This window comes from Cryptomeria japonica, chromosome 2 (genome assembly GCF_030272615.1).
Source record: "Cryptomeria japonica chromosome 2, Sugi_1.0, whole genome shotgun sequence".
Taxonomy (NCBI): Eukaryota; Viridiplantae; Streptophyta; class Pinopsida; order Cupressales; family Cupressaceae; genus Cryptomeria; species Cryptomeria japonica.
The window spans coordinates 172,374,483-172,398,138 of record NC_081406.1 but is presented as its reverse complement, the minus strand read 5'-3'; the positions used below and the strand labels follow the sequence as shown (position 1 = coordinate 172,398,138).

At 34.4% G+C, this 23,656-nt stretch overlaps 3 protein-coding genes across 3 annotated transcripts; 2 read left to right on the top strand and 1 right to left on the bottom strand.

The window, feature by feature from the left end:
* Positions 1–10,128: 10,128 nt before the first annotated feature.
* On the top strand, positions 10,129–10,695 carry LOC131859584 (uncharacterized). The gene has a single exon (XM_059213515.1). It carries the CDS (start codon positions 10,129–10,131, stop codon positions 10,693–10,695), a length of 567 nt encoding a protein of 188 aa, XP_059069498.1.
* Positions 10,696–15,719: 5,024 nt separating this feature from the next.
* On the top strand, positions 15,720–16,264 carry LOC131859583 (heavy metal-associated isoprenylated plant protein 39-like). Its single transcript, XM_059213513.1, has 2 exons — positions 15,720–15,816; positions 15,960–16,264. Exons 1-2 carry the CDS (start codon positions 15,720–15,722, stop codon positions 16,262–16,264), a joined length of 402 nt encoding a protein of 133 aa, XP_059069496.1.
* A 3,507-nt stretch (positions 16,265–19,771) lies between these two features.
* Positions 19,772–20,254, bottom strand: LOC131859581 (uncharacterized). The gene has a single exon (XM_059213509.1). The coding sequence runs from the start codon at positions 20,252–20,254 to the stop codon at positions 19,772–19,774; it is 483 nt and encodes a 160-aa protein (XP_059069492.1).
* Positions 20,255–23,656: the final 3,402 nt, after the last annotated feature.

The window sequence follows — 23,656 nt, the reverse complement described above, 5'->3', positions numbered from 1 at the left end:
CTACACCAATCTACTATGGTGTATACCTTGTTGTGAAATATTTTCTAATCCTATGATATCTTCAAAGTTCTAAAAATTTATTAAAACTATATTCACCACACCTATCAAATCTGAGTGCCTTGATAAAGAATCCACTTTGTTTTACACCATTGATTTGAACTCCTTAAATTTATTGAAAGTATAAGACTTCTCCTTGAGAAAGTATATCCAACTTTTTATAGTAAAATCATTAATAAATGTCAAAAAATATAGACTTCCTCCTAAGAATGGAGTTTGCATTGAACCACATATGTCAGCATGAACTAACTCCAAAGGCACTCTTTCTCTATTTGAACTTTCTACTGGAAAAATTTCTCTATGTTGCTTTGGCATTATTCCAATTTTGCAAAAATTAGTAGGTTGCATGATGGGTGGAAAACCTTTTACCATACTCTTCTTCTATAATAAAGTCAATCTATCAAAATTAAGATGACCATACCTCAAATGCCAAATCCATGTTTGGTCTAAGTGAACTACTTTGAAGTTAATGTCCTTTGTTCCTTGAATTTCATAAATTTGAAGGGGGGACATTTGTTTCCTCATCATCTCAACCTTTGCAATCAACCTATAACTAGGATTCTTATCCAAAATTCTACATGCATCATCTTTAAATAAAACTTTGTACACTTTTTCAATTAAGTATCCAACATTCATTAGATTATGTTTTATTTCACACACAAAATAAACATCAGGAATATATCCTTTTTCACCATTTTTGTTCAATACATGTATTTAACACCTTTCCCCATAATAGATAATACATTATCATTTCCTAATTTTACATCGGATTTCACAAAATCATCTAGATAAGAAAATAACTTTTTATTTCTTGTCATGTGATTGCTACAACCACTATCTAGAAACCATATATCTTTAGAGCTTTCTTTAGTAGCATTATAAGTTATGAATAAAATTCTAGAATTATTATAAAATACACCTAAATAATTTACACTATTTTTATCCATCTCTTCTTGTTTCTTCCTACATTAATTTACCGAATGACCATATTTCTTATAGTATTAACATTCAGCATGAGTTTTATCAAACCTTGGTGTTTTCTCTTGAAATTGGTTTCTTCCTCATCCTCTATTATTGAACTAGCTAGTCCTTCCTCCTTGATCCGTATTTTTCTATCCATCTCTACTTCTTTCTCTTCCTCTAGAACTTGATTTTCCTCTTCCTCTGCTAGATGAAACTTGAGTTTTGAAAGCATTCTCTAAAGTAGAATTGTTATTCCTTCTTATTCTAGATTCGTGAGACAACAAAGACCACAAAAGTTTATTTACAAACAAATGAGTCAAATCCTTAGATTCCTCAAATGATTGCATCAGATCTACTAGATAGACTTCTAAGAAATTTTTCAACCAATGTTTAATCATAAATGTTTTCGCCATGTGTTCTCATTTGATTAACAATATTCATAACTTTAGTAAAGAAATGATCTATAGAATCAGATCTACCCATATGAAGATTTTCAAAGTTTCTCCTTAATGTTTGTAGATTATCTACCTTTACTTTGGTTGTACCTTGGTAAGTAGTTTGTAATACCTCCTAAGCTTGTTTGGACCTAGTTGTTGTAGCAACTCTTGAAAACAGACTCCCCCTTTACTTGTTGAATGATGAACAAAATCTTAGCATCTTCTTCCTGTTGTCCTTAAGCTGATCTTTTTCTACTTGTGGTAATACTAGATAAGCAGCCTCATCGCATGGTTCTAGAAAACCAATTTCTACCAAATCCCAAATGTCTTGAGAGCAAAACATTTTTTCATTTTGATTGAACAAAAATAAAAACGCTTACATTTTGAAAATGGGGATTTGAGGCTGATAAATACTGTTATATGTTGTCATGTCTGCAAACTCCTTTAATAGCTTCAAACTTTTTTGGTTCTCTTTTCAACTGCAACAACGACCTATAGCAATTTTCTTTATTTTATTATTCGACTGTGACTCTCTTCATAAACGTGTCTACAATTATAATTATACTTCAAATACTACAGTGATGGAAAGCCGTACTAAAATATTTGATTGGAAATTTTGTGTTGTTGCCTTTTCTTCAACTTTTGACGATCTCCTCAAATTTTGCAACTAACCAAAACAATCGATAAAATACCTATGCTCTGATACCAGTTTGTTAGTAGAGAAGAAATAAACAGGCGCATATGTATGTTGCATTAGAGAAAACTCATATATCAGTATTAATCGATAACACAAAGAGACTATATAGCTTGTCCATATATAAAGGAATTCACACCAACTATGAGTAGGAGACAATAATTGAAAGAAGTTTACAACATAACTGTTTTTCCCATATGTGGACAGTAGGTGAACAAACTAGAGAAACATGAGAGACAAAGATAGAGATGTCAAAGGAAACTAAGAAAACCTGAAGGTGGTTTACATTTACAAGTTATTTATTAATAAACAAACTGGACCTATGGAAAGTAATCTTGGAGATATAAGAAAACTGTCTTCCTTATTTTCAGCTAATGGAGACGCACAATTCTAACAAGTACAATTTTTGTGCAATTTAGTTTTAGTTGACTGCATATGTGGTGATGAAGAAAATATTATGCTCTAATATCTTTCCCTTGACCTGCATAGGTTAACATTTTAAGTGTTATGGTTACCTAGGAACGTACAGTGTCCAATCCAAGTAACTATTCACTTATGAATATCGCATCCATATAGTTATGAACGGCCTTTATTTTAGCTTCTTTTCATATGATGCATGATAGCATTCCTATTCAGGTCATGGAGAGCTTAGAGTTATTGCTTATCAATCATTTCATATGTTGCATAAATAACTATTCTATCTTGAGAATCAATTTATCATAGATATTTCGTTGGTGAAGAGGTCATTAAGGTTCAAATCTCTGTTGGGTCATTGTGCTCGCAAGGCCTTGTGCCTTCGCCAAATCATTATACTTGCAAATTTGAACAAGTGAAATTATTCTTTATCAAAAAAAATTTAAAAAATTTTAAATTTCAAACTTCTAAAGATTTATATTTGACTATAGATTTTGTTGAGTAAATGGGTATTTGCAGTGTGTTTCTAGTACACACAATACCTCTATGCGCGTTGGTGTTTCTTTTTATGCATGCAGTTGAATGTACCAAGCGTGTAACTATTTAATGTTATATAGCTCGATTGATTTTGGTGACAAAGGCTTTAAATATATCTATGACCATTAAATCCAATCAAAATATTATTATATTTTAAAATGTATCTTATAAAAGTGGCTCCGTGGTGGGAATTTTGATAGGCTACGTTATGCTCAGCATTACCATTTTCACTGATATTTTTAGCAGCCTCTTTCCCAGCAATCCTTCATTTATATTATTCTTCAATGTCACACTTATCCATATTTGTATTGAACTACCATATTGGTTATGCAACTGGTGCCTTTAAATTGATAAACCTCAATGTATCTTATATAGATTTTTTAAAATATAGGTATGGTGGTTGTAATTCTATTTCATAACTGTTTCAAAATAATCTGGCATGTAATTAGTTTTAGCATTATAAAAAAATACTAGTCAAGTCATCAGTGTTTACAGATTGTAATATATAGTATGTATGAATTTCTATTTCCAAAGGGAAAAAAGTGACACAAAGTAGACTGATATCATAACATTCAAATATTTGTAATAATGACAAGTCTACAGGAGTTGGAAATCATGTTATGGGCATGAGAGGACCCAATGAGTGATTTTATAATGGTCTTAAGGGCATTCTATAACAATCTCACATGAGAGGAAAACCAAAAATAATGCTTAATGGAATTAGGAATTTAAGACAAGATCCCACTAAAAGTTTACCTTGAAGGAGTTTCCAAACTGTACCGAATGAATCAAGCTTGGATTCAATTGTAATGGTTCTTTCTTTTGGATCTCTAAAGATAATTTAAATGAAATTCATATGAAATTTATTTTTACAAATGAGCTTCGCAAACACTTTTAACATTCATATACTTCTATTGTATAGTTGAAAAAGAAATATTGATTATAGTTTTGAAGGATTAAAATTTCTATTTAATCCTGTAAATAATGTCATGTTTGAAATGATTTAATAATGTATGCTTTTCTCATTTGATCAATACAATAAGATGCAAATTGGTCGAATGAATGTAATGTAGTAGATACTTATGAAAAAACATTAGAGTTATTGACTTAAGATATTTAATGAAGTTCTTAACTATTTATCTAGTTTTGTCTCAACTCTCTATCAGCTAAACATACTATGAGTATCTATGAGAAAATCTAGAAATTATTGGTGCTGAAGGAGTTAGTGGAAGAAATTAGGGAGGAATGTTAGAAGGGATTAATTTCTCCCACTCCACATTCCCTAATAATAGGGAGGTTTGGCTCTCCTCATTTACAATCTATTGAAATTGAACTGCAGATCATTCTAACGGTTGAATATATTTTTCATAATTGCTATAAACTAGTTAATCTATCTTCCCTATCTTCAACTTGCTATCAATAACTATAGTCTGTTAGGTTATAGTTTTCTATTTGTATTTGGTTTCTGTTAGATTATACTATTTTATTTGTATTTTGTTTCTTAAATTTGAGTTTGAGTTAAATGTTCTATAAATGAAGAGGCATGTAATTACAATAAAAAAACATATCTATTTGCCTCTGTTTGTTACAAAATTCATTTTTTGTTTTTGTTTTTGGCTTTTGAATTTTTCTAAATATTATAGTACAAAGGTTCATATATTCTTTACCACACAATCATAATAAAACTACTAGATAGAAGGGGCAGAAAGATCTGTCTCCTGAATTGATTTTTTTCATTTGGCTTTTGTATTCATCGGGTTCTTTTTCCTCTTCTTTGGTAGGATTCAAGCTCAATTCATAATTCTACGAACCCAAATTCTCTAAGTTTGTCTCTGATGCAATCTAGATCTGCATCTCCCTCTACAATTATCATATTCTCTGTCGTATCCACTACTATAGGATCCATGCCTGCAAAACGCATATTATTCATTTACATTATCCTATTTACTTTCAAATAAAAGTAATGGCAATCCTTTATATAGTTGAGCATTGTACCTTCAATCATGCAATGGCCTTTATTGTACTTTTGCTGCTTTTCTAGTCATCCTCCATAGCTAACGACACCATTTTCTGTTGATTTGAAACATGGGTTGCTCAATAAATTGAGTGGAAGATAAACTGTCGTTCAAAAGTCCAAAACATACGCAAAAATTAAAGGAAAAAACTAGACAGTATGTTCATGTTTGAGTGTATAGCCTATGGAGCCTGAAATTCTAAAGCAAACATGCTCGTTAGAAATCAATACCGATTTAAAGTTCATTTGACTAAATTTTCAGTATTGCAAAGTATTTACAGGAAGCATCTATTTCCATGAGGTGCACAAGAAGATCTGTAGAAATGGATGGTGTTCTCGAAACCAAGTCCCTTGCAAGATCTCCTTTGTGAAAAGAGCCGATGACAATGCTGAAAAGTTGTCTTAAATGAACTATTAATTATTTCATTGGAAAAATGACAAGAGCAATCTTTATATTTGGACTCATGTCAACTATTAATTTTCTTTCTTTTTATTGTCTTAAATTTATTCTATATCTTACAGGACTTTCTTACTAAAACCGAGATTAGAGAATTATCTTATTTTTATTTATCAAAAGTTTATTTTTCTTAAATATTATACTTCTCAAATCTAAAATAATAATTTTGCAACTCATTCTCACGAAAAAAAAAAGATAAATATTTGTATTGAACAAAATTTACAATGCAAGGTCTAGAATTTGATGGTTTGTGAATTGTATTTCAACTCTACATTCTATATTGCTATTTTTCAACTCATTAAAATATATAATTTGAATTCATATATTTTTATATAATTGGAATTGTGTTGAACCAAGTGAATTACAATTTTAATTTTTCAATATTGATATCAATACATTTGACTATCTCAAATTGAGAGCAGTTTAATTTTTAAATTTAATTATGTCAAATTCATTTTGTATCAAAGTTTTGGATAACACTATGGTCCATCCTTAGGATAAAACTGAGCTAATAAGGTAAAAATAGTTAAAGAGACTGACTAAGATAACCTAGTATAGAGAAGGGTAAGATGTGTAGTGTGCTAGATGAGACACAAAGTGAGAACACCAAGAGAGAAACAAGAAGGAAAAGATTTCTAAGGAAGAAAAGAAAAGCATTATAATAGTTTAATTAAAAAAGTCACAACAAAAAATGATAGAATTCAGAGGCTAAGATCTAGGCCTTAGAAAAATCATTGTTGAAGGTGACTCTCGCAACACCATCATGATGCTAAATGAGGTGGCTAAGATAGATTGGAAGACTGCCTCTCTCATTCAAAAGTGTTGCACCCTCCGCCTTACTCTCGGTAAGGTTAGATTTTTCCACATACGACACAAGGGAAATACGGTGGCAGACAAGTTAGCAGAGCTTGGCACAATGGTTAATAATTTGAAAATATGGTCTCATTTGCACAAAGTACCCATTGCATAACTTGTGCCATGATTTAATATGACATGCCCATTAATGATTTTTAATCTCAAGATTACCTTTTTTGGTATTTTCTTTTCTTGCCCTTTCCTTTCCCTATTGGATAAGGTGGTGATAATTTATTTTTGTTGGTACTCATTACTATCACTTTCAAACCTGTCACTTTCTCAATTTCACTTACGGGTTTGCATAGATGGGAAGAGATCTTAACCCGATCGAACTAGATGAATACTCCAAGTTCAAAACTAATGGTCAATTTTGGATTAAGGTGATTTAGGGAAATTTGGACTCCTATGTGGAGGGTATGACTGGCCATGATCCCAAATTGTCTATGGCCTTTATTCAAGCCTAGGATAATGGTGCTGTTAAGATTGGGAGTATTGCCTTCGTTCTTTTTTAAGAGACCATTGTGAAAGTGATTGGCTTGGCCCTAGATGTCATCTCCTTCCCCAAGAAACATAAGGGGGGTTATAAGGAAGATTTTGACTATTTCATTGAACTTGGTGAAGGAGCCCCTAAACTCCAAATCGGCTACAATAAAGAGGAGATCCAAGGTCTATGGAAGGAGATGGCCCTTCTCTTCATGAAATATTTCTTTGGATGGTAGAAAGAGGATATTTCACCTTTATCTCCTCCCTATGTTGAACCACTTGCACCAGGGGATAAGAATTAACTTTCCTTACTAGGTTTTATCTTCCTTGTATCAATCTATCTCTAAGGTTGTTGTCAAGCGTAAAACCCCCTTCATCAGGGTCTTATTAATAGATTATATAATTTTCATTTGGCCCAAACTCCCATAGGTGGGATCCCCACTGTTGAAATCGGGTTCACCTATGACCCCAACTTATATGTTGATCTTATTGTCACCCCATCCAACTCTGCTGAAGTGTCTCATTCGGGCCCTAAAATGGCCACTAGAAAACACCCTACGCACATGGCCAAATTCAAAGCCATAGCTACCTCTAAAAAAGAGCTTATTGAGGAACCTTGGATTGAGTAGCGTAACGATGTGGAAATTGTTGAGGAATCAGAATCTAACTCTATTTCCTTTGATGAATCGTATTTCTCTAAAACTATAGGCTTAGATGTGTCCCATGCAGACAATGTTAATGAAGAGATTAACCCTACCCATCCTCCCACAAACTCCACCCACCCCCCCCTGTTTGCAAATACTAAGCCCTCGAGCTTGATTATGGTCCTCACCAAGATTGTGAATGATATTCATGATGTGCAAAGGGTAGATGATTTATCGAAATGGTTTTTTGGGCAGATGAATGTGGCAATAAAGAAAATTAATAGGTTGGAGGTGACCACTGAGGCTAAAGTAAGAGATAATACCTAGCTAGAGGATTTGGATGAATAATTTAATGAGGACAAAGTTTGGAGGGCTACTAATGATTTTGTTGGCCTTACAGAGAATTGGGACAATGTGAACGAGAGGATTGAAGACCTAGATGCCAAGTTTAAGATGAGTGGACAAAATTGGAGGTAGAAGAAATTAAACGTTCCTAAGAGGTCCTTAAAATGAAAACTGAGGCCAATTTGGCTTCAAGAATGCTTATTTACAAGCTATCTAGACCATATAGGCTGAATTAAACAAGGAAGGAGAGAAGAAGTGAAAATAGACCGAAACCCTGATTGTGGGCTAAAGCCCCACAGAATCCCTGGTTAAAGTCATCCCTAATTCTGCAATGGTTTCCTTTAGCTCTAGGATTGGGTCTTGCGAAAATGTGTCATTCTTTGATAAAGTGCTAAGTTTATGTTAGGATTGGCCAGATAAAAATTCCCCCATGTGGTTGGCCATCTCTTTTTATCTTTCTTGGGTGGCTATGCTGGTTTTTTGCTTTCGAGTCTTTTTGGTCCTTCTTTTTTTGCTAGTTTTTTGGTCTCCCTTTATAGATATGTAATGGTACAGACCTATCTCACTTTTATTAATCAAAACAAGAAAAAAATTATGACCTAAACTAAAAAAGAAAGAAGAAACGAATGAAAATACAAATGTAAGTATATGTACACATATATGTAAATATATATGATGAAATGTGAAAAATCATCTTAAATTAATTAATTTTTATCTAAAAAATTTTATGTATAAGTATAATTTTCCTATAATGACTCAAAAATTTTATAACTCGAAAATCAAATTTCAAACTTAAACTAAAGGTTAACCTGAGTTATGTTATAAGAAGACGAAAGAGAGAAAAATAAATCAAAAAATTTAATGAATATTAATGTTATCGGTATTATTGTTCCTTAAAGTATCTTTACTTCAAATAGAAGTAAATTAAATTTAAAATCAACATTTTTCTCTGTATCGTGTAGACAAAAATACAGAATGATACAGCTACTTTTCTGGAGTGCACAACACGCAACCATCTTGAGATGACAACAGTAAATTAATTGATAGCTTTCTCCATTACCCTCTCAGCTTATCAATTTCTCTTGTACAGAGAAAAAATGGTGAGGAATTTTCTCCATCTACGTGGTTTAGATTGTTTTTCGTAGTGTGCACTGCGATGAGAGAGAAAAATCTCTTAGCGAAATAATCTGTCTCTTGATTATTTCCTGGATAATAAGGGATAATTTATTTTCCATTTTTCTAGTTTTTTATTTAAAATAAAGTTTTCTTCTCTCTAAGTTTATGATCATTATTTTTAAGAATTTTATTTGAGGAAAGTAACTTTCTTCTAAATAGAGTAATTTACTATTTTATTTTAATGTTTATGGCCCGACTGGGGTTTTAGAAAAAAGAAACCTTTGGGAATTTTTGGTTTCCCTTGCTTCTCCTTGCTTCTCCTCTGCATAATGTTTCTCTGATTTTTGGGGGGGATTTTAATGCAATTGTTAATTTAGAAGAGAAGGCTGGGGGAATCATCCCTAATAAGCATTCTATATCAAACTTTTGTCACTTTATTCATTCTTTGAATTTGGTGGATTGTAATCCTCTTAATGGGCCATTTTCATGGACCAATATGCGGAGAGACTTTTGTCAAATCTCTGAAAGATTTGATCACATTTTGGTTTCTGAAAACTGGTTTAATTCGGGCTAGGATTTAGTTTCCTCAGTTCTCCCCTTCACTGGTTCTGATCATTTTCCTATTCTGCTTACTATTTTTGAGGATAGGGCCCCTAGGAAATTACCTTTTAAGTTTGAACCAATGTGGTTTAGGGATTGATCTTTCTTACCTTCATTAAAGAAATGGTGGCTTTCTGCCCCATTTTTTCCTGGGTCTCGGATGTTTTAGATTACTGAGAAACTAACATTTTTAAAGAATAAGATTAGGGATTGGAATGTGACACATTTTAAGAATAATTTTGGAGAAAAGGCCAGGATTCAGGAAGAAATTGAGTAGCTTAATAAGAGAATTATTGCTTTATGCATGTCCTCTCTTTCGTATGATAGGCTAAAGTTTTTGAATCTTCAATTGAGTGAGACTTTGGCTAGGGAAGAATCTTATTGGAGGCAGAAGTCTAGGGACCTTTGGCTTTCCGAAGGGGATAGAAATACTAAGTTATTTCATTCTTCTTCTAAGTTTAAGAGGCTTCGCAATCGAATTTCATGTATTATTGATTCTAATTGGTAACAGCATGGTTGATGAGGATAATAATGCTTCTGAAGCCGTTAGGTTCTTCAAATCGTTGCTTACGGCTGAACCGGTTGCTGTAGATAATGATTTTGTGAATTCGATCCCCCCACTAGTGTCTTATGAAGATAATAAGATGCTTATGGCTCCCTTTTCGTTGGCTGAGCTGAAAGAGATAGTCTTTTCCATGCATCCGGAAAAGGTCCTGAGTCCGGATGGGTTTATGACTCTATTTTTTGGGAAGTGTTCGGACTTTATTGGAAATGATGTTTTGTTAGCCTTGGAGGAGTCTAGAAGAAATAGGTCGATATTGAGAGAGCTTAATACTACTCTTATTGCTATTATTCTGAAAGTGGAAAATCCTAGCTCTTTTTCTAATTTTCATCTGATTGTCTTGTGTACTACTCTATATAAAAATTTTACTAAGGCAATTTTGGTTAGGCTTTCTAGGCTCCTTCCTCAGATAGTTTCCTTGGAACAAGGTGGATTTGTGCCTGGTCGGGAGACATCTGAAGGTGCGATTGTAGCTCATGAAATTTTGCATTCCATATCACAATTCCAGCCATGTTAATTGGCAGTCCCTTGTGGTTGTTTTGAATCATTTGGGTTTTTCACACTATTCGATAAAATGGGTGTTTTCATACATATCTTCTGCCCACTTCTCAGTTTTGATTAATGGTTCCCCCTTGGGGTTTTTTGCTTCCTCCCGAGGACTTAGGCAAGGGGATCCCTTCTCCCCTTTTTTGTTTATTCTTTTGGCGGAAGCGTTAAGTAGGGTCATCTCTAACGCTACGACATCTGGTTTATGGTCAGGTGTCAGAGTTGATGGCCTTCTATCTCCACAATCCCATTGTTTGTTGATGACATGCTTCTGTTTGGGGCTGCTTCTTTGAGGGAAGCTAGAGTTATTAAGAAAATAATCTCTGACTATACTTCTTTTTCTAGACAGAAAGTTATTAATCAGAAGTCTAAAGTCTTCTTTGTGAATGTCTCCCCTCTAGTTAGGGATAGACTCGTCCACTTTTGGGGTTTCCAAGTAGGGACTTTTTTTTGCATGTATTTGGGCATTCCTTTCTTTCTGGGATCTGAAAAGACCTCCTTTTGGGATAAAGTTGTCCATTCAATAACTTCCAGAATTTCCTCGTAGAATCACAAGTGGCTTACGATGGCTAGTAAGATCCTTTTAATCAAATCAATTTTGAGTGCCATCCCTACATATTTAATGTCTATTTTGCAAGCTCTCCCTAAAGTTATTAAGGACATTAAGGTTTCCCTTAGATCCTTCCTTTGGGATGATAACTTGAGAGGTAGAAAGAAGATTCCTCTTCTTGCTTGGGACAATATTTGTTGTCCCAAAGAGCTGGGGGGTGTAGGTATTTGTGATTTGGCTGTTCAGAATAAGGCTTTGGCGGTGAAATTTATGTGGAAGTTATATGTAGATCCTTTTTAGCAAATAGGCTTCCATCATGCTAGCTATGTATTTAAGGGGAGTTTCTAGAGAAGGGATTTTTACTACTTCATCTCTTCTGAAGGGTTCGACATTTTGGAATGTTTTGGTATCTTGTAGGAGGGTTATTTTACCATATTTATCTTGGGTTGTCCATAATAGAAAGAAGGCCTAGTTTTGGGATGAAGTCTGGAATGGGCATCCTGCTCTTTCAGCTATCCGAGACTGGTCCCCTTTGCTCGGATCTTTGGGGGCCTTTTGTTGCAGATTATTTTGACATTGTTTCCACAGGTCCATGTTTAGTGGCTAAATGGAAGAATATTCCTCCCTTGCCTATTGATAATGATCTTAGACTTGCTTTTGTGGAAGAAATTCACAAAAGACCTCTTGTCTTTCATGATAAGGAGGACTCCTTGGTCTAGACTAAGAATACTTCAGGTGCATATTCAGTAAAAGATGGCTATAATTCTTTGGTTCAGATTACTTCATCCTCTTGCTGGCCTACTAAGCTATTTTGGCACTTAGCTTGTCTTCCTAAGGCAAGGTCTTTTGCTTGGTTGGCAGTCTAGGATAAATTTCTCACTGGGATGCGATTGGACAGGCTTGGGATTACAATAGTATTTCCTTGTGCTTTTTGTGGATATTGTATGGAATCCATGGATCATCTTTTCTTGCTCTGTCCATTTGCTTGTGAATGTTGGTATTGGCTTTTTGGCATGCTTGGTTGATCTTTTGCTCTTTGTCCTAATCTATTTTTGCAATTCATGGCCTAGCCCTTCTTGTTCTCCTCTTCGTTTTATTCATCTCTTTGGGTTGTGGCCCCATCACTGGTGATCTAGAATCTCTGGTTGGAAAGGAATTCTAGGATTTCCAAACATAAACCTCCTACTCTGACTGATGTGATTGGTAAAATCCAAACCTCCATTTGTGAGGTGGTGGTTTCTTTCATCCATAAAAATTTAGACCACCTCAGGCATTTTTCTCATTGGGACAATTGGGTCTCTTGGAAATGGTCTTCACTTCGTCTGATGTCTTCCCATGGGGCTATATCAGTTGGACTCTCTTCTCTTATTAAACGTAAGATGGCTAAATGGAGCCCTCCCCCCTTCTCTTCATTCAAACTACAGTTTGATGGGGCTTCTAAGGGGCATTTGGGAAGGTCTGGTATTGGAGTAGTTATTTTTTATCATTCTTCTAAGATCATCAAAGCTGCAGGAAAACACATTGGTTAGGGTACTAATAATGTGGCTGAGTTTCAGGCTTTATCCTTTGGGCTTGACCTCGCTATTTCATTGAATATTAAAGATATTGTTATTGAAGGAGACTCAATGGTGGTTTTTCAGGCAGTTGTTGCCAAAAAATATCTCTCTTGGCATTTACAGTATTTTTTAGATCACATTCTTGTGCAATTAAAGTGTTTTTCCACTTTCTCTATCTCTCATTGTTTCAGGGAGATCAATGTCAGTGCAGATTTCTTGGTGAATAAGGTTGTTGCTAAGGATGTTGATTTCTTAGAGGTTTCTCCTTTGGACATACTAGTTTCTTGCATGAGGCTTCTTTCTTAGCAAGATCTCTTTTTCAGAAACCTCCTTCATTTTCCATGCTTGATGTGGTTTTCTTTCATAACTATCTTTTTCAGAAACCTCCTTCATTTTCCATGCTTGGGTTTCTTGCATGAGGCTTCTTTCTTAGCAAGATCTCTTTTTCAGAAACCTCCTTCATTTTCCATGCTTGATGTGGTTTTCTTTCGTAACTATCTGTAGTGAGGGTGTTCCTTTTCAGGACAATATCTTTGTTGTTGATATTTCCAGTTATAATTTCCTCATGGAGTAGGGAGATTGTTGTGGCTTCTCCTGTCAGGTTGAGATCCTCTTGATGGTGTTGTCCTCTCCCATCTCCTTGCTGAGTGTGGTTTTTACTTCCCTATATGGCTATAGGGGGGATGTTGTCCTGCCTTATGGCAACATCTTTGTTGTAGCTATATCTAGCCGTATCTCCTCACTAAGTATGGAGGATGGAGGGGCAACTTTTGATTGGCTGGTTTTTTTGCAATGGAGGGGCCTTTCTTTGTCAACTGTCTGCCCTGTTTGCCTGTGTGCTTGTTCATTGGGGTTACCTTGTCGGTGGGTATCTTGATTTCCTTTTGATGGCATAGAGGTTTTGTATCGGGTATTGATTGGTATTGGGCATTACTCATCTCTACTCATTGCATGTTAAGCTTTGTCTTTTCAGTTTGGGTATGTTAGTTATGTTTGTTTGATCTTATGCACTTTTTAGCAATCATTATACTTTGTGGTTGGGATTTGGTGACTTTTTGGAGGAGCTTCGTATCATTATGAAATGAGTTGGCCCTTTCTGTTTAATCATCTAGCATCGTGGTTGATCTTATTTTTTGGGAGTTGCAATTTAATGATTGAGGATGTTGTGAGGCATGAGTTTGTTTCATCATCTGTTGAGTAGCTTCTTGCTCGCTACTTTTTCTTATGATGGACGGCTAATCATATTCTGGTTATCTTTTTCTCTATTATATTCTTGGTGGTGTGTAGTTATGGTATCCATTATGTCTTTGCATTTATTCTTACTAACAAAAATGGAGAGTTCTTGGCAAAATTGGTGGTTGGTGGCTTTTTTTGAGGAATTGGAAAGAGCAGTTTGCATGGTGTTGTAGATGGTTTCTTATTTTGTTGTTATTTCTTTAGCTTTTACTTTGGATCATCCTGCTTCCTGAGGGTCTTCATCACCCTTCTCAGCTTTTTATCTAGATTGGCATATGCTTGCTCACCATTTTTGTGTTGTCGGGATCACTTATTCTTGGTTCTCTTCTGGTTTTGAGTTTTGTTCTTTTCAGAGCCTTGGAATCATGTGGTGTATAGATAGGTTGGCTTTGGGGTGATGACACTAGTTATGGTTGGACATCATTGGCTCCATTTTGAGATGTTCTCTTATATACTGGTTTTCACAGCTTCCTTTATATCTAATACGGTTGGCTTTGTAACTGAGGGGTTTATTTGTGATGTCTATGGGCTTTTGTATTGGGTAGATAGGCTTATGTTCTCTTGAGCAATACTGAAGGGTTTTCTTACTGGTTCTTTTCCTTCAGTGCTCTTTGAACCAGACACCTATAAAAAACTAAGTATTTAATATAATTTTAGTGGTTCCATCCACTTTTATCAAAAAAAAAAAAAAAAAAAAATTAAGTCTATTGTTCTTCTTATTTTGTAAAATATATTTTAATATCATAATTTAGAATTTAATAATTTTCAAATGTTTTATTGATGAGTACAAAAATTGTTTATATTAAAAGTAGTTGTTAATATTTTTTTTGTTTTGAGATTTTTATCTAAGTTGACTTTTTTACCCACTTTTAAAAGATCAACACCTATTTAATTGAAAAAAAATTCTTTCTGAAAATTATATTTTATTTTCAAAAACTTATCCTCTAAAAATATTTTTTCCATAATAGATTAATTGTTTAATTATTTTTATTAATTCCAAAGACATTTTCTTCTAAATTGAAATATTATATTTTGAAATTATATGCAAATTATTTCAAAATTGTAATTCTCATTATCTTTCAAATATATTTTAAGAAATAAAGCATAAATTGTATTTGATTTATTTTTAAAATATACAAATTGATTTTGATACTGATTTCCTTATAAAACAAAAATTAGATTTCATTTATTTTTAATTAACATTTTGTTCTCCTTAAAAAAAAATATACTGCCATTTATGAAATGTCTATGACCTAATTATGACGAAGCCAACTTATATATTAATTGGAGAAAAAAAAACACCTTTGAATATTATTAGTTTTGATATTTTTCTCTATTCTCCTATTATTTTACTAGTTTATTATTGCTTCCACCCCAGCTCCAACTAATTTCCTCCACAACCATTTCAAGTTTCATGGAAATTGGTTTGGTTTTCCTCATTGACACGAATGAAAAACGTGTTCTTCAAGTCTGGAATATTATAAACCATACTGTGAACTTTCAATCGGTATTCATTTCTAACGAGCGTGTTTGTTTCAGGATTTCAGGTTCCAGAGGCTATATACTAAAAAAATGAAGGTATTGCTCACAATTTTCCTTTGACTTTTGTATATCTTAGGTTTTTAATTTTTTATGATATTCTCTGTCGTACTAATGAATGAGTCGGAACAGAAAAAAATAGTATTAAAATTTATCATGGAGGACGACAAAGCAGAGAAAAGGGCCATGAAGGCCATTGGAGGATTCGAAGGTGCGACAATTATTTTACATAACGGATTACCATTGTTTTTATTTGCAGTTAAACAGGAGGATATTTTTTAACAATATATGTTTTGCAGGCGTTGATTCGATTGTAGTGGACAAGGAACAAAATCAGATAACTGATAACTGTAGAGGCAGACGTAGACTCAGTCGCTGTGACATGCAAGCTCAGAAAAATTGCGGCCACAGAATTATTGAGCGTTGGTCCTGGTGAGGAAGAGATAGAAGAAGCTGAAGCAGAGCAGCCAAAAGAAGAGGAAGCTGAAGACAAGAAGCCAAAAAAGGAGAAACTAGAGAAACCTGAAGACAAGGAGACGAAAGAAGGAAATCCAGTAGAGGCTACACCACCACTTACATGTTTTCATGACTCACCCATTTATTACTCCAATTGCCCTCATGTTAGAGATGAATATCCCAGCACCTGCACTATCCTTTGAAAAATCCAGAAGCAAAACATTTGACAGTGAACCAGCCCCGAGAAATATTTTCTCAAGGCTTTTTGTTTGCTAATCTATATTAATGCATTTAAATTGAACAGTTATATTGAACTGGTTAATTAGAATAGTGAATATATGTTGCAGCAGAAATATTGAATTTGCAGGGGCAAAGTGTGTAATTTAAATCGTTAATTTTTTGAAGGTTAAATATATTTGATTTCATAAAGTTTTTGTTTGATTCATGGAACCAATGAATCAAGGTGTTTATTGATGAATAGTATGATCATATATCTTAATGATTTTGTTATAGTCTTTTATCATGACGTTTAGTATGTAGGATCTATAGATTGGATCAACATCAGGCTAGCTTGTTATACCAAATCGTTTTAGTCAAAAGAAACCAATATTTCTTGTCTTTAGTGTGTTCATTAGATTAATTTTTCTTTTTTTTATTGTATCCAAATATAATATTTGGCAGAATTTTGGAAAGGTTAATTTTTTTTTAATGGTTAAGAGGAAAAATTTTCAATAATGGTAAAGAAATTAAATAATTTTCTTTTGGGTTCTTGAGAAGGGAGAAAATAATTGTCTACCAATCTCTTATAGTTATAGATTTTGCATTTTGGGGGCTGTTGAAGATAATAGGGTAAACCCACAAGCACTTAATATCTTATTGGTTGATGAATTTTATTTAGATTACTTTTTTATTTTGGATGCCAAATTAATTTTGACAATCACTTTTATGGGCATGAAACCATTTTGGTGGCCACAAATAGGGGGGAAAATCCTCTAATGTGTGTCATCTGATGCAATCTGATGTAAGAGTAAATTAGGGGTCAGTAATCATGATCATCTAAAAATATTGTTTCCAGGCCGCCTCTTTAAAAACAATTAACTATCTAATAAACTTTTTAATACCAACCAATCAAAATCAAGTAAAAAAATATTTTCAAATGTTTAGAAATATTTGGTAACAAAAAGTAAACAATTTTTACAAATATCTAAAAAAAAAATCCATTTTATGATTGAACAAAATATTTTGTGATGAGCCAAATTTTTTTTAATAAGACTAAACTGTTTGACACATGGTATTGATAGATTATAAATTTAAAGTAAAGGTTTGTAAAAAATTTCAAACTAAATTGATTAATATCTTTTTATGTAAAATTAAAGATATTTATTAATCCATCCAATTTGAAGCATTTAAAAAAAAAAATGTTTCAATAAAAAATGAATAAAAGAATTATTTTTTATTTTTAATAATCAAATTTAAATGAAATACATGAGAATTAATAAATAGGTTTTTTTAATTTTAATAAATAATATTATTTTTATTAAAGTATGATTATTTAAAATTGAATAATTAATCTTAAATAAAATAAAAAATAAAAATCAATAATAATAATTTTTTTTCAATAACTAAATTTAAATTTATTTTAACTATTCAATAAACATTAAACAATTACTATAATAAAAATAAATAAATTATTAAAATCATTAAAATATTTTCCTTTCACCTCCACTTACCTCCAATTATATTTACTAACTATGTTTGTAAAAGTCATCAATTTAAGTCTGATTATTTAATTTCAATTAAGCTTAAAACCCAAAACATAAAACTGAAAAATTAGTAATAATAATATTATTTTTTCAATAATTAAATTTAAATTTACTTTATTTATTAAATAAATTTTACATAATTATTATAATAAAAAAGAAATAAATTATTAAAATTATAAAAAACAATTTACTTTCACCTCCACTTACCTCTAATTATATTTATTCAACTATGTTTCATGTAAATAATTAAAATGCATCTGTACAAATCTCAAATTCATTTTCATTTAATTTATTTTGTTTAAGTTAATTAATATCTATACTTTTTATTTTTTTTGATAAAAGTGGATGAACCACTAAAATTATATTAGATCTTTATAATTTTTTACATGGTGTCTAGTTCAATGAGCACTGAAGGGAAAAAACTAGTAAGAAAACCCTTCAGTATTGCTCAAGAGAACAAAAGCCCATAGGCATCCCAAATAAAACCCCCCAATTACATAGCTAACTGCATTAGATATAAAGGAAGCTTGTGAGAAGCTTGTGAGAACTAGTAGAGAAGATATAATCCCAAAATACAGTCACCACTGCTTGAACATAATCAATGCCATCACCCCAAAAAACCAATCTGTCTATGCACCACATGAATCCAAGGCTCTGCAAAGAACAAAATACAAGGCCAGAAGGGAACCAAGAAAAAGCAATCCTGCCAGCATAAAAATGGTTAGCAAACATAGGCCCATCCATATAAGAAGTGGAGAAGGATGATGAGAACCCTCAGGAATCGGGATGAGACCAATCCGCAAAATAGTCCATAGCAAAAACCATCATAACAATAATAGGATAAGAAGCCATCTGCTCCAACATAGTAACTGTACTTTCCAATTTCTCAAAAAAAGCCACCAACCACCAATTTTGCCAAGAACTCTCCAAACAATGCAGAGCATTTTGAAATAAAAAAGAAAATACAAAGATTGAATAAATTCCATATCTAGACACCATCTGGAATATAACAATGAATAGGATAACCAGATCATGATTACCTTGTTACCATAAGAGAAAACATTGAGCAAGAAGCTTCACACCAACAGATGAAGCTACCTCATATCTCATAACAAAACCAATTATTAAAACAACTTTCGAGATAGCAGATCACCCACAAAATGAAATGATTCAACAGAAGGACTAGTTCCAAACATTCTAAAAATGAAACCTGAGAACAAAACCTCCTACTTGAAGCTATAAAGAGATATGAATACCAAAAAAGAAGAGGATCAAAGCCAATATAATTTAACAAACCCCTGCCACAAAAACTAATGATTAGCAAGAAAAAGCCAACCCTGAGATACCCAATGGAAACTGAGATATCCCTTTATAGTTATACCCACATAAACCAATCATGTAGCCACATAGGACAAGACAATACCAATCCAAACACCTGTCATAATGCTAATGGAAAACATAAAGAAAGGCCAGAACCAAAACAATCTCCTAAAAATCTAATGAAAACGAAGTTATCCATCAACAGAGATATCCAAAAAATGCTGCCACATAGACCAACATAAAAACCCAACCCAAAGTTCTATTCACTACTAAAAAATCCAGTCTAGCCTAAATTGCCCTTCCATCCTCCATACTTGATGAGGAGCTACTACCAAAAATAGCTACAATAGAGATGCTGCCATAAGGCAAGACATCACCCCCCTATAGCCATATAAGGAAGTAAAAACCACACAAAACAAGGAGAAGGAAGAGGACAATCGAATAAAAGGAAGCTCAATCCAAAAAGTGGAAATCACAAAAAAATCTCTACTTAATGAGGAAATTCTCCTAGTAAATGACAACAGCAAATATATTGCCCCAAAGACCAACACCTTCCCTATAGGCACTTACAAAAGAACAACCATATCAAGTATAGGGAATGAAGGAGGTTTCTGAATTGAAGATCTCCTATGAAAGAAGCTTCATGCAAGAAACAAGAATATTCAAAGGGGCAGCTTTTATAAAGTCAGCACCCTCAGCAATAGCCTTGTTTGCTAGAAAATCCGCAAAGATATTAATCTCTCTAAAACAGTGAGAAATAGAGAAAGTAGAAAAACCTCTTAATTGTAGGAGAATGTGATCTAACAAATACTGCAAGTGCCAGGAGAAACACTTTTTGCTAATAATCGCCTGAATGACCAACATTGAGTCTCTTTCAATAACAATATCTTTAATGTTTAATGAAAGAGCGAGATCAAGCCCAAAAGATAAAGCATGCAACTCACCCATATTATTAGTTCCTTGACCAATATATTTACCCACTGCTTTGATGATCTTTGAAGAATGATAAAAAGTAATTACACCAACACCAGACCTCCCCGAATTACCATTAGAAGTCTTGTCAAACTGAAGTCTGAAAGAAGGAAAAGGTGGAGGACGCCATTTAGCCATCTTGCGCTTAACAAGTGAAGATAGTCCATCTAATATAGCCCCATGAGAAGGCATCAGATGAAGCAAAGACCATCTCCAAGTGACCCAATTGTCCCAATGAGAAAAAGACCTGAGGTGATCTAAATTTTTATTAATGAAAGAAAGCACCACCTCACTAAGGGAGGCTTGGATTTTACCAATTACATCTGTCAAAGTAGCAGATTGATGTTTGAAGATTCTAGAATTCCTTTCAAGCCAAAGATTCCAGACCACCAAAGATGGGGTGACGATCCAAAGAGATGAGTAGAATGAAGTGGGAAACAACAAGGGCCAGGTCTTAAAATGCAAAAGTAGATTCAAACAAAGAGCAGAAGACCATCCAAGCATATCAAACAACCAATACCAACATTCTAAAGAAAAAGGACATAACAGGAAAAGGTGATTTACCGATTCCATACAATGACCACAAAAAACACAAGGAAATACTATTGTAATCCCAAGCCTATCCAATTGCATCCCAGTAAGAACTTTATCTTGGACTACCAGCCAAGCGAACACCCCTGCCTTCGGAAGACAAGCAGGGTGCCAAAAAAGCTTAGTAGGCCAACAAGGAGGTAAATAGGGTTGAACCAAAGAATTATACCCATCTTTTACTGAATAGGAGCCTGCAGCACTCGTAACCCAGACCAAAGAGTCCTCCTTATTATGGAAAACTAGAGGTCTATTATGAAGTTCTTCCACAAAGGCTAAAATAAGATCGTCATCAATAGGCAAGGGAGGAATATCCTTTCATTTAGCCACTAGACATGGACCTGATGAGACAATGTTAAAATAATCTACAACAAGAGGCCCCCAAATATCCAATAAAATATCAAACAAAGGGGACCAGTGATGAATAGTTGAAAGAGTAGGATGCCCATTCCAAACTTCATCCCAAAACCGGGCCTTCTCCCACTATGAACAACCCAGGATAAATGTGGTAAGACAACCGTCCTACAAGATACCAAAAAATTCCAGAACACTAAGCCCTTCGGAAGAGATGTTGCAGTAAAAATCCTTTCTCTGGATGCTCCCCTTAAATACTTGGCGAACATTATGGAAGCCCATTTGCTAAGAGGCTCAGCATATAACTTCCAAATCAATTTTGTCCCCAACGCTTTATTCTGAATGACTAAGTCACGGATACCTGCTCCCCCCATCTCTTTCTATATTTTAAACCTAGGAACTTTTATGCTAAATCACAATAGTTGTTTGTTTTTTATTACAATAAATAGGTTTTGAGGGGACCAGAAACCCTGTAAAATAAGTTTTGAAGGGATTTGAAACCCTCGGATTTTTCACATATTTGGAACCAACAAAGGGACACTGCAAAGATATGTATCAAAATTAAAGAGTAGCAAAGCCACAACCAAAACTAGTAAAGATCAAGGGTTTATCTGGCACCCTCAGCCAACAAGAAGGGTTTTCCCAATTGGCCAAAGTGGGCCATTGAAAACTACCAGCATAAGGGTTTTTCTAGGATCCCTCAACCATGAAAGTGGGTTTTTCTAGGCAAAGCAAGCAACATCCATCTCCACCTCAATAGGATATCGGTCTCCTCCAGCCACATCCATCTCCCCCTAAATAGAAGATAGGACCACCTCAATAGGAATGATAAAAATAACACCAAGAGGTAGAATAACCAGCCAAAAACACCAGGCCATGAAGCCATGAGATAGAAATACATAAGGACCCATCCTTAGAAATAAGAAAATAAGGGTTATCATAAAGATTTCAAAGCCAAAAACATCCACCCCATGGGGTTTTGGAAGGATCCGCAAACCCAAAGTGTTGGGTTTTAACTTGGGTCCTAGACCCATGAAAGAAAAACCCCAAAAAGAAAGTCAGAGGAAAGCAGCCATCCCAAATCTCTTCATGCATCTACTCACAGGAAGATAAGCAAGACTCAACTCCACCTCTATAGGAGTTGGGATCTCCTCAAAAAAAAACCCTGAAACCATCCCATTAGAAAGAAAAACAAAAAGAAGAATCCAAAAAGCAAACAACCCCAGACCAACCTCCCGAATGGAGAGGACCAGGCCCCCAAACCTTATGCAAGGGAGCAACAGCTGAGCACCTCTCCCACAAGAAAATCTAGCTACAAGGGACCAAACATCACGGCTGACACGGAGAGGACCAGAAACAAAACCAACCCCACACCCCTCAACGTAGGAAGAGAAGGTACCACACCACGCGTAAAGCCCCCCAAAACCATGCGGGCTGCATCCGTCGCAGACCCTACCGCAAACTCCAAAAAGCCTTTGGACGCCACCAAAGGGGAAAACCGCCCGCAAGGCAGAGGCAAGAACAGAAGCCATGGAGAAGCTTGTACCCAGACCGTCCGCTTCCTCATCCAGTTCTCCCTCATCCTCACCCTCGCCACCCTTTTCGACGGCAGGAACCCTTGCATTCCTACTTGCAAGAGCTCCCTTTCGCGCTCATCCCTACAGCCCTCATATCTGCAATTGTTCTGCAATTGTTCCTCAAAAGTTGTTTGTTTAATGGTACTAATTTATCAATTTTTATTGGATTTTATTAGCAAACTAATTTATCCATATCCTCTGGTTGCATATACTAAACTACTAGATCGATATCGATAACTAGAAGCACTCGTCCCCTGAGTAAACTGGATAAAGAAAGGGCCCGTGCTCCATGGAACCAAACAAAGCTCCAAGATACAAAACAAGGGCATGCCAAGAAGATTGAGATTGAGATCCAGTATCAGAGTCATATTGATAGCCAACATCTTCGGTAGGGTTTTTTTAAGCAAACATTAATTACAATTTACCACGCGGGATCACCAGCATCATAGCAATCAGCTAAGGTGGTATAGGCAATCTTGGAGCACCACCCGCGTGAGAGGGAACATCTCCAATTGTTATTGATTCATCACTAGCAGCATCTAAGCTAGTTTCAAAAGCATCTGAGCAAAAGTAAAAGATCCTATGAAGAAGTGGTTCATTTCTCAGTTGAATATCCAATTGATCCATGCATGCCAGCACGACATGGCATGAATTGATGTCACGAAATTGCATAGATGAAGTGCAGAGAGACACGACGTCGAAGTTGATGGATGATGTCAGCATCGGGATTAGCATGTGGTGATTGGTGATTCGACGATGCATCGTAGGCAATGAGCAGTGGATCGATATAATTGAATCAACGGTCTGGCATCGATTTTGAGATTTGCAGCAGATCGGCTAGGCTATCGATTGCTTATGTTGAGATCTGCTTTGCCTCCTCATGTCATCGTTAGCGTAATCCAGGAGATTAATTGACTATGGAGCAGCCAGGAAATATTTTCTCAATGTTTTTTTTTGCTTTGTCAAATGTGGATTGTATTTCTAATTGAATCTTTCAAGCTTAATCAATCTTACTTTATTT